Below are 12,100 nucleotides of genomic sequence, written 5' to 3'. Positions count from 1 at the left end.
TCGGATACAGTAATTTTGTTTCCAACCAGCGCAGAATTTTCAGGATTCTTTACTACTAGACCAATCGAACTTTGAAATTTCTATTTATTATCATTCTTTTTAATGCTGCTAAATGTTTCAGTAACTGCTCGAGAATTGTTAATGAACAATCATTGGATAATTTTAGTTAAAACCTTTACAGAAATCCAATTTAAAATGATTTTTGTTTCGTAATCTACACAAACCGTATTTGTAATTTACATCGATAAATGTCTCGATTCGTTAGTTTGTTCTATTTTTATGTTGGTGCTAACAGACCAATCAGAGGAGAAGTGATACTTCAATCGGCTGGTCGGAATGGAGTCTCTGGGGGATATGCTCAAGGAGTTGCGACGGTGGCGTCACCTACCAAATTCGACAGTGTTTACAGAAAACGGGATGCCGTGGAGATTCGATACGTTATCGTATATGTAATATGCAGGTAAAATAAAAGATGTGTTTGAACTTTTAATACACTATGCCTTCGGGCAAACCAGGGCACGATCAATAGGTGACACAACAGCTTTAGAACCTTATATCTCACTTCAGAAATGTCTGTGCTAGAAAAGCGAAAATGCAGAATCGTCACTTTTAAGTCAAATATTTTGATGCTATCGTGAATCTTTAAGAAAGTGCTTTTATTATGTACACTTATTATAAAGAGACTCGTTCTATCTAATAGCAACGTATATGTTTGTTTAAGAATGGAAAACCAAAAACAAAGAAACGCCGCACAAACCAAGACCACAGACTTGTCCTTTCACAGTGTAGTTCGTGCCTTAGTTTTGATTTTTCAAAAACTTGTCTTAAACTATCATCAACGATGGGAATGTTAATCCTCCCTTTAACTTTAGATGCTAAAGTTAACATAAGGGTTATGTAATCGGTTGTGTACAAAACAATTCCACGTGTACAACTGTATGTGTGTGTGATATATTTGTTATTTATACATTTCTCGAGTGCATTACTATGTGAAAGGGTGAGATTCGTTGTTTATTTCCAGCCATGCAGGGACCGGTCTGACTTTCGAGCTATGCAGTGTAAGGCTTACAACAACAGACCCTACCGAGGACGGCTCTACAAATGGAGACCCTTCCACGATCCGGAAGATCCGTGCAGTTTAACATGCCAGGCGAAGAGCTTTTTATTTGTCGCAAAACTAGCCCATAAAGTTCAAGATGGCACTCGTTGCCGGAAGGGTTCACTCGATTTGTGTGTGGAAGGGGTGTGCATGGTAAATACTCTTATTAACTTTCCACCAGGGTTCTGTTACGTACGTGTGAAAAGGTGGTGGAAAATATAACATTTTCTTAAAAGATTTTCATCAGGATTAAGTAGATATAGGTTTGACTAATGCCTTTCGAGCTTCTCACCAGAGATCGATCGATGTATATATATTGATAGAAGCTTACCTACTACATTATATATACTCTGTGTCTAAATAATGTAGCAAGTAAGCGTGTCGCAAATGGTTCTCCTTTTGTCGTGAGGGGTTTGCTCAATATTTAAAGGCATAGAAGATGATTTATGTCAACAGATGTATCAACATGTAGATTGTTATGGATTTCGCGCAAAGCTACACGAAGGCTATCTGCGCTAGCCGTCCCTAATTTTGCAGTGTAAGACTAGAGAGAAGGCAGCTAGTCATCACCACCCACCGCCAACTCTTGGGCTACTCTTTTACCAACGAATGGTGGGATTGACCGTCACATTTTAATGCCTCCACGGCTGAAAGGGCGAGCATGTTTGGTGGGACGGAGGATTCGAACCTGCGACCCGCAGATTGCCAGTCGAGCGCCCTAACCACCTGGCCATGCCGGGCCTCAACATGTAGTGAAGCCTCACTGTGGTCCCCAAACAAGAAATTCTAGTATACTTACACTCCAGTCGATTATCGTACGTAAATAACTTTTTTTTCGGTTAAAGACAAACCTGATAAATCATCAAAAAAAAAAAACGCTCAAAAGTTGTTGATTTAGTTATCCATTCGTTCGCTATTTCGTTTCCTAGTTACTGCTAGGTTGTTAAAAAACGAGGAACGAAAACAAACCACACACCTGAAGTGACTTAAACCGTGTCAAACGCGCGTGGGCCCCGGCATGCCCAGGTGGTTAGGGCGCTTGACTCGCAATCTGAGGGTCGCGGGTTAGAATCCCCGTCCCACCAAACATGCTCGCCCTTTCAGCCGTGGGGGCGTTATAATGTGACGGTCAATCCCACTATTCATTGGTAAATGAGGGTTGACGGAGAGTGGTGATGGCTAGTTGCCTTCCCTCTAGTCTTTCACTCCTAAAGTAGGGACGGTTAGGGGTTAGCCCTCGTGTAGCTTTGCGCGAAATTCGACACAAACTAAACCAAACGCGCGTTATTCTTTACGTAAACTTGGAAGTAAAGCATAAAACTTTGTTTCCATACGATTGCGATCATGTAATGATTTATAGATATGAATTAAAATAAAACGAAGATTGAACGATTTCAAAAACTTTGAAGTTCACAACTTTTATTTAATAATGAAAGATAAAATACCTATAACAAACTGATATAATTTTGTAGTAATCTATGTATATAAACTTTTAATCGTTAATAAAGGAATACATTTTGGATACTTTTAACGCATGCAATCTGATTAGAGCATTATTGTAATTTGTTTTTCTTCTTCTTCTTTTTTTTTTGCTAGGTAAAAGTTTTTCCACCAATCATTTTTTAGGATAAGGAAATAGTCATATATATTGATCTTATTGAATATTCTTTGCATTTCAGTCCGTTGGATGTGATCTTCAGCTTGGTTCACTGAAGAAGATTGACGAATGTGGAATTTGTGGAGGAAATGGAACAACTTGTAAACATCCTGTTTATGAGTGGTCGGAAACTGACTTCTCACCTTGTTCTGTGACATGTGGTAGTGGTTAGTGTTAGTTGTATATTTACACGTGTTGGATGAGTTATAACAATGCTAGTTGTATATCTTATGTAACTTGTGTGGCTTAATCTAATAGTTAATGTGTTTTTTTATATTTAAACTTAGTGTCATACATATTTCACAGAGGTGAAAAGAAAAGGTCAGTTTCATTTTGCGATTTGAAACTATATTAATCAGTTTAATAAACTAATAATAATCTGATTGCTGAAAAGTATATTAATTAATTTAATAAACTAATAATAATCTGATTGCTGAAAATTATATTAATCAATTTAATAAACCAAGAATAATCTGATTGCTGAAAAGTATATTAATCAATTTAATAAATTAATAATAATCTGATTGCTGAAAAGTATATTAATCAATTTAATAAACTAAGAATAATCTGACTGCTGAATAGCTTTTGCTGCTTATCTTATAATTAAACTAATTATAATAACTCATAACCATCGACACTAATATTAACATGGTATAAGGCACGTTTAAGGAGAAGCAAAGTTTTTATGTACATCTACAATCGTATCCGCTTTTAGAAGAAATATCTGTTTAGTGTGTGATTGTACGGGTGTAAACGTTACAATAGGTACAAATATATAAACTCTAAGGTTAAAAGTGTAAAAAAATTACTATGTTTAAATAGTATTACGTTTTATTATGGAATAAGAAACAGAAATCAAATTAGAAATAGTATTTGTTTGTTAGTTGTTAATCACAAAGCTATAAAATGGGCTATCTGCGCTTATCTCACCTCGGGTATCGAAACTCGTAAAGTGATTATCCATAATTGTAATATTTTATTCAGGTTATCAGATGTCAAGACCCATTTGCAGGGATACAGAGACCCAGAAAGAATTTCCAGAAAGATTCTGCGACTTTGACACAAGACCCCGACCACAAATACGATTATGTAATACACAAGGTTGTCCCGCATTGTACGTACACGTATATACCTACTTACTGTCGAATGTTACTTTCATGTCTCAATCTTTAATAAATGACTGTTTCTTTAGCAAAACAGATATGAAACGCGGGCATTTTCAGAATAGTTTCTGGAAGTCTAGTGACAATAAAAGTAACTAACAAAATATTATATGTAGCCTTAAAGTATGGACATTTTTTAATAGTAACTCAGTACGTCAATGGATTTTTAGTTGATGAGTAGACAAGGTTAAGAAATATAATTTGTTCCTGAGCTTTAGTTTCTGTTGTTTTTTTTTAAACATCCTACAAAATGTGAACGGACATTCTCAAAAGATTCTTCTAGAACAAAATTGCTTTTTCGTGATGCATACCTACTATTTTTCCAGAATCAATGAATTGTCTGCGAGCAAAAGGTGGGTGGTCAAAATTTGATACCGAATAGCAGTACATCAATATATCCTCCGTTATAGATTCGCGATGCGCGTTTGGTTTAGAAATCCATTTCTTATTCCCAGGATCATTAAGAAACAATTTATGGGAATCTACGTAATGCGATGGAAGAAATATGCATAATGGAAAATCAATACAGTTAATAAGAGAGATTTTTTTTATTGACAAAACTTTTACTGTTACAATTATCGGTACATTCTTTTTCAGTTGGATTGCCGAGGACTGGAGTCCCTGCAGTGTCCCCTGTGGCGGCGGATTCCAATTCCGCAATGTACAATGTGTTCGAGATTCTTATAACAGAACAAATGTGCAGGTTAACCCTGGGTTTTGTTTTCCACCTAAGCCTATCGACCGGCAACCCTGTAACACTGGGATCTGTCCTCGTTGGTTTGAAGGTCCATGGTCTGATGTAAGTTTATGTTTTGATATGAGATTATACATATAGTTGTACACATTTAACTACAAAAACTTGATACTTATAAGATTATACATATATAGTGTTACACATCCAACTACAAAAACTGATACTTATAAGATTATACATATATAGTGGTACACATCCAACTACAAAAACTGATACTAATAAGATTATATACCACTGATTCGATAATGAAGAGCGTTAGCATCTTTGTCTGGGATCTAGTAATATTAGATGCTAAAAGTTTTACTTTATCGTTGATCGTTAATGATTTGTAACTCCAACATTCAAAATCTTTCAATAGATTAACCTTGCTTGGGGTTACTTTACTAACTTAATGAATCATATAAAGTGTAGATGACTTTTCTCCTGAATACAGAGTATATGTAGGCTTAGACAATCAGTTATAGGTTAAGCCCGCGTTTTCCAAACTTTTCTCATCCACCTCACCCCCCTTTGATAAACATTGTTTCTTGGTGCCATTTTTCTTATATCTCGTCACTTGACTGGTTATTTCGTACATTTAAAATGTTATATGTGTTTTAGTAATTACTTACTGTTTCCATTGATGAGAAACATTTCAAAACGCTTAAATTCGCATTATTGACTCCACCCTAATCGCTCGCGCCCCTCCAAGAAATCATTTGTGCCCCCATAGGGGGCGTGCCCTACATCTTGGGAAACGCTGGGTTAAGCTATGGTGCAATACAGTCGTGAAATTACAAGAAAAAAAATTATTTTCCGTAGAAATATTGTGTAAAGTTTTTTAATTTTAACCAAAATCATGCAGTATTAATTACAAATACTTAACCCTAAAACGATTTAAACTTATTTTTATGGTAGTGTGTGTTTGTTCAGATAAAATCACGGAATTCTCTTTCCTAGTGTTCAGTAACATGTGGGCAAGGTTACCAGCAGAGAGCTGTAGTTTGCCGGAACAGTGAGGGGCATTTAAGTTCAGAATGTAAACTAAACATCCGACCTGAATTAAGAAGAACTTGTGTGAGCCGACTGCCTTGTCCTGTTACTAAACATCCAGGTAATCTATGGGAACGTAAGTAAAATACTATTTATCACACAAATACATTAAACAGATAGATTACCTGTTTAAGCCTTTATCGTGTTATTGAAGATAATATTTCAAGACTTTCCAGAGATCAACTGGATTTTTTTAGTAGCTACTGAAACGTAAGTAATACTTAATTAATATATAAAAAAACCGATTCAATTAGCAATTTACATTATACTAGTATAGTCCTTGGAACGTACTATTACAGTGATAATAACTAATGGTGTAATTGACAGATTTATAGTATTGGAATAATAGTAACTATTATTACAATTTAACACGTTCTTTTGTATCTCGGAGCGAAGAAACTCAAGACCTTCCGCGCAGTCAGATTGGCGTTTCCATATCGTCACAAACCAATGAATCATCTCGACCGAAAACACAAACGAAGTAAGTTTACCACCAGGTGGTGTTATATTCATTTGACCAGTCGAAAGCAACAGCTAAACCTTAAACTGTTGATAATAAGTTTGAATTAAATGCTTCTTTTTATTAAGTAATGGTATATTCAAAATAATAAGACGTACAGTCAGTTGCGATGAGCTGATGTAATAACATTTCAATAAAATATCAGTCTATTTGTTCTATTATTATTGTTACATTTTAATTTATTTGTTGTAAAACTAATGAAATTATTATGTAATAATAATAGTAAAACGTCTATTCCTTAGCACTTATGATTTATTGATCTCATATATCAATAAAATATTTCCATCTCTTTCTAGGTTCAAGGTAGGCGAATGGGAACCTTGTAGCGCCACCTGTGGTGAAGGGACGAAACGACGATCTGTGGAATGTATAATGTATTTAGAATTTGCAAAAACTGCTTCTACACTACCTGATCACGAATGTCCAGGTTAAAACCCACGTTGATGTTTCACCTTGTTCATAAGTTATTGTTTTTTGTTGTTGGAAAACACATTTTTGCTTTAGACAACCAATTAAATAATACTAGGAAAACAAAGTATGAACAATGTTGTACAATAATCAATCAGTCTATGAACCCTATAAAAATATTTTTATTTCGGACAACAATACTCCAGTACAAGATTTATTCACATAATCTTCTAAAGGGTTGCTTAAGTTTGATTACATTTAATAATTGATAAACAGTAGCATTAGTTTTGTTGAATAATAAACGAACATGCGAAAATTAGTGTACTTATACAGTAGTATTTATACTTAGCTTAGATGGAACAAAGATGTTCGGGTATTATCACCCGATAAACAACTGTCTAATTTCGATCATACTTTCTTGTGGTTAGTGAAGTACATCGTTAATTTAATAAACAATTCGTCGTTAACGAGAAATAACCAGGAAAATACCTTGAAACGTTGTTTTTAGAGTCTACTGACTTTGTACCACTAATTACAAACGAGCATGGTTGAAAAATACGTGAGAACACGATTCTTTGAATAGTGTAAGCCTGATTGACGCAATTCAATTACCAAGATTGAAAAAATAAAAATCTTTCTAAAAGAGTAACGTTTTCATTTCTCATCCTTTGTTTCTGACTACCGCTTAAGAGAAAAACCTTAAAATAAAGAATACCACAAGTCAGTCTGATCCATTACAGGACCCCGTCCCCCCGGGAAAGAAGTTTGCTTCATTCAACCATGTGACAACTATCGGAAATCACCCGAGGGAGGGACGTCAATGAATCATCTTGAAGAATGGATTCAACAAAAAGCTGGTGGAGCAGAAAGAGGGCTAGGAGACAAATCGGAGCATGTGATCAAGTACTTTTGGAAGAGATTTGGAATGTCTTCTTGTAGCGCTTCCTGTTTGGGTGGTAAAGCTTAATATATCATGCTTTCCGGATCGTTTTTTTTTTCGTCTTGACACTAAATATACTTTAAGCTTCTTAAAATTTGTGTCATATCGCGTATTGTGGTTTAAATTTCATAACAAATTAGCAACAAATTTAATCAATCTATCATCACGTGCAAAACGAAATAAAAGAGCGTAGCATACTACCGTATTTATGGTTTTAGGTAGTGATTATCAAAACCGTGTTTGTTTGTTTTTCCTTCAGACAAATACAAGGTAAAGTTATTTTTGTTTTGATATTTACCCACACAGTGATACTATATTTATATATTACTCCCCAGTGGCACGGTGGTATGTCTGCGGACTTACAACGTAAGAAAACTGGTTTTGATACCCATGTTGGGCAGAGTGCAGATAGCCCATTGCGTAGCTTTGTGCTTAGCTTAAAAACAAACAAACTTATATTTATAAATAGGAAAAAAATACAAATTTTAACGGAAAGTAGGGATCGTTGGTTATTCATATAATTACTCTCAGAAGTATCCAAAACAAAATAAATGCTGCAATAGAAAGTCCAGAAACAAGTAAAGTGATACTAGTTGGATAGATTTTAAAATGATTTCAATCCCTACTAAAATCTCTCTAACTAGTAACACTTTACTTGTTCGTGTACTTTTAATTGCAGCATTTATTTTGCTTTGGATACTTCTTATAGCAATTCTACGAATAACCAATGATCTCCACTTTCCGTTAATTTTTTTTTTGTTTTCCTATTTGTTTGTTCAGTTTTTATATGTCCATGGAATGGATAAAACCTCTATAAACTTTCACTATAGCCATATTCCTAATAGCTATAACTTGTACAAGAATTAAAACCACAATCACGAATTTATAAAATGTAATCCTTACTTTGGCCTACAGATGAGTGTATAAAGCTGCCAAAGTACGGATTAAATTTTATAAATTTGTGATTGTGGTTTTAAATCTTTTTTCATTACCTCTTGAAGCAGTATCCCTACTTCATTTTAAAATTCACAATTACTTAATACTCTTGTTTGTTTACTTTTTATATTATTATTATACCTGTACAAGGTATATACTTTACCTTTAGAAGCTGTCGCGTGTCTATCCATCGATATGTAGCGCCATCTGTTGGATTGAATTGGGTTGAAATATATTTAAGTAAGTGCATGATATGTTTACTATTTATAAAACATCTGTATATATTTATCGAATTATCAAAAATGGATACTCATAGACCAGTAAAATAAGCTGGAGAAATCTTGTAGTGATAGTTTGAGTCGTCTAGGGACAACCCCGCTGACGTGATCAGGTAGATAGGTAGTAGATGATAAAGTTGCTGTTTTAGAAATTTTGATTTGTTATACCGGAAATGTTAGCGATCTTTTTAGCATATTATTAGTATATATGCGCATAATATATCGTAACCAATACTTTGAATGGTCGGTTTCTTGCTTAGGAATTCAATAAGGTCGTTTTTCGGCACGTATTTGTAAACCTCGTCGATCCCTACTATTAAGTACTACCATACTTAATAATAGTTTTGAAATATTGCTAAAAGTGCATTCAGATGTAGCATTATTTTTATAAGTAGAAAATGTTATGCGTTGTACTAGTGGATTATAAGGTTTCTTTATTGAAATCTTGGCACAGTCAATTATTATGGTTTTGATTCTAAACAGTGATTTCATATATAAAGAAAATTGATTCATGTTATGATGATATTGCTGAGAATTATTCTTAGTTTTTTAACACAAACTGGAGTTCCTTATTAACAATATCTATTGATATAAACGATCTAAAGATATGGGTAATTATTTTATTTATATTAATATAATGATGCAAAGAATAAAAACTTATTTCAAAGTGTTTTATACAACATCACTTTTATTATAAAAACTTAGACGATCATGAGGTGATGAATATGGATGATAGTTAAGTTTACTTGTTGCAGCACCTGAACACTGCAGTACAAACCCAATGTTAGTGTTTTGAAAACCCGTATTAAACAACAGTTTTTGTTTTTCCTTGAAAATGTTCTATCGAGAACATGTACACTGAATACAAACCCAATGTTCGTGTTTTTAAAACCCTGTATTAAACAACAGTTTCTGTATCTCTTTGAAAATGTTCTATGTAGAACATGTGCACTGAATACAAACCCAGTGTTCGTGTTTTTTAAACCCGTATTAAACAACAGTTTCTATGTCTTTTTGAAAATGTTCTATATAGAACATGTACACTGCAATACAAACACGAAATGTTCGTATTTCCAAAACCTTATAAAAGTTAATAGTTTCTATATCTTCTTGAAACTTTTCTATATTTCAACACAAATACACAATGTTTATGTTTCGAAAGTCTGTATGAAAGTTAATAGTTTCTATGTTTTCTTGAAACTTTTCTGTATAAAACATGAAGTCTACAATACAAACACACAATGTTTGTGTTTTTAAAACCTGTATAAAACTTATATATAAAGCTTTTATATTTCCTTGGAACTTTTCTATAGAAAGCACTTGTTATGATTTTTTAGTATAAATAGCAAACTCTTTATAGAAAGAAGTAAGTTTCTCGTATATTGAAAATGTAAGAGATTTCATCCCCTGTTGGGTTAGTGTAAGCACTATTACAACCTCCAGCTGAACATCGTATACATAACACTACAAGACAAATGCTTGAACACTTCTCCTTGAAGCTGTAAGCATTTGCAGTGCAGTCTATTTCTTTATCCCGTTTAAACACTGAAATAGAGTATTAGATTTAAAATATCTTGAAAATTAATGATGACTAGCACAGGTGGCTGAAGATGAATGAGAGTTCGTGATTGCTAATCTGAGAAGGTAGAACTGAAGATGAAATCAAATTGATGATGAATGAGAATTCTGTGATTGCTAATCTGAGAAAGTAGAACTGAAGATGAAATCAAATTGATGATGAATGAGAATTCTGTGATTGCTAATCTGAGAAAGTAGAACTGAAGATGAAATCAAATTGATGATGAATGAGAATTCTGTGATTGCTAATCTGAGAAAGTAGAACTGAAGATGAAATCAAACTGATGATTCACGAGGGTCTTGTGATTGCTAATCTGAAGCCAGCCATCATCAGAATGAATCTGATGTACATATTCATCCTTTAATCATAAGCTTCCGTTTGTTTCTTTTTTAAAGTCAACTTAGTACGTTACACCCACAATAACATATTTCAGCCCATAAAAGTTGTTTGAACCCAAATTTGTGTTTTTATAATAAAAATGGAATTATGGCTATGAGACTTTTCAAGTTGTGTTTATTACGAAGTATTGTCATTAATATCATCGTAATACCAAAACAGATATAGATACCTAATCAAAGTATTATGAGACGTATCAAATGCACGACGAGTTACTCTCGTCAACAGGGAATAAAACATATTAAACGCTCTTGAATGCGGCCCTCAGAGTATTTATTACATTTAAAAGCTACTGTGAATATAAATGTGTTTTGACGATTGCTCAATCTTGCTAATTATCAAGATGTCTGACTTTAGGTAAAAGTGATTTAATGAATTCAGTGTATTTACTGTTGCCGCACATCCCACTAAAACTCGTAAACTTGAACATTCGTGATATACAGTTCTAATTACAATATACTGACATTATTTTATTTGCAATAACTTATTGAGAGGTTGATTTATTATTATTTCTGTTTTGTATTAAAAATATCATTGTTTGTTGCTAAGCTACACAATAGACTTTCAGTACTCTGCCCACCGCGGGTATCAAAACCCGATCTTAAGCGTTATGAGCTCTGAAGTTTATCGCTGAGCCACCAGAGGGTGCCATTAGAAGGACAGGAAAATTGTTTGTTTGTTTGTTTGTAATTAAGCACAAAGCTACACAAAGGGCTATCTGTGCTCTGCCCACCACGGGTATCGAAACCCGGATTCTAGCGTTGTAAGTCCGCAGACATACCGCTGTGCTACTGGGGGGCGGACAGGAAAATTTGTCAGTATTTTGACTTACCGATCTTCTATGTGTTTCGTATAAGTTTATCATGTTCATCGTATGTTATCAAAACTGTTCAGGTAATAAACTAGTAAAAAACCGCTCAAAGGCCAATATTATATATATATATACTGTGTGTTAAGGTATGCATAACGAGGGACATTTTATAAACTTAAACTGTGTGTGTGTCCCTAGAATATTTCATATTTTACTAATATAAAATCCCGTCAAAAATACTTGGAAACATAAGCCTACCATATTTGAATCTTCCAACATACAGTTGCGATTTTGCTGCTCGTAAACATATATTAGAAAAATCAAGGGCCTTCTAGCTTCGGGAAACCAAGGCTTATCATGAGCATCGATCCTTGTCCCAGCATTCATTGATCACGGTTATCTTCTAATCCCATCAATTGCATTGTTGCAATAGTTCTCTTAAAACCACATTTCTTGTAGACACTCGACCATCGTTCAAAAACTTCTCTTCATAATAAACGGCACATTAATTTCAATTGGTTCTAAAT

The 12,100-nt window shown here is 34.0% G+C and overlaps 1 protein-coding gene across 1 annotated transcript in view; it reads left to right on the top strand.

The window, feature by feature from the left end:
• The first annotated feature begins 378 nt into the window (after positions 1 to 378).
• The window catches only part of LOC106466999 (ADAMTS-like protein 1), a 36,272-nt gene continuing 24,550 nt past the window's right edge, over positions 379 to 12,100 (top strand). The window contains exons 1-9 of the mRNA XM_022395079.1: positions 379 to 460; positions 1,022 to 1,252; positions 2,779 to 2,923; positions 3,741 to 3,870; positions 4,517 to 4,718; positions 5,613 to 5,766; positions 6,102 to 6,186; positions 6,522 to 6,652; positions 7,374 to 7,589. Coding sequence (XP_022250787.1) covers positions 455 to 460; positions 1,022 to 1,252; positions 2,779 to 2,923; positions 3,741 to 3,870; positions 4,517 to 4,718; positions 5,613 to 5,766; positions 6,102 to 6,186; positions 6,522 to 6,652; positions 7,374 to 7,589 — 1,300 coding nt within the window. The 5' untranslated portion in view covers positions 379 to 454. The remainder of the gene's footprint in view (positions 461 to 1,021; positions 1,253 to 2,778; positions 2,924 to 3,740; positions 3,871 to 4,516; positions 4,719 to 5,612; positions 5,767 to 6,101; positions 6,187 to 6,521; positions 6,653 to 7,373; positions 7,590 to 12,100) is intronic.

This window comes from Limulus polyphemus, unplaced genomic scaffold, assembly GCF_000517525.1.
Source record: "Limulus polyphemus unplaced genomic scaffold, Limulus_polyphemus-2.1.2 Scaffold2454, whole genome shotgun sequence".
NCBI lineage: Eukaryota > Metazoa > Arthropoda > Merostomata > Xiphosura > Limulidae > Limulus > Limulus polyphemus.
This window is presented reverse-complemented; position numbering and strand designations above follow the sequence as displayed.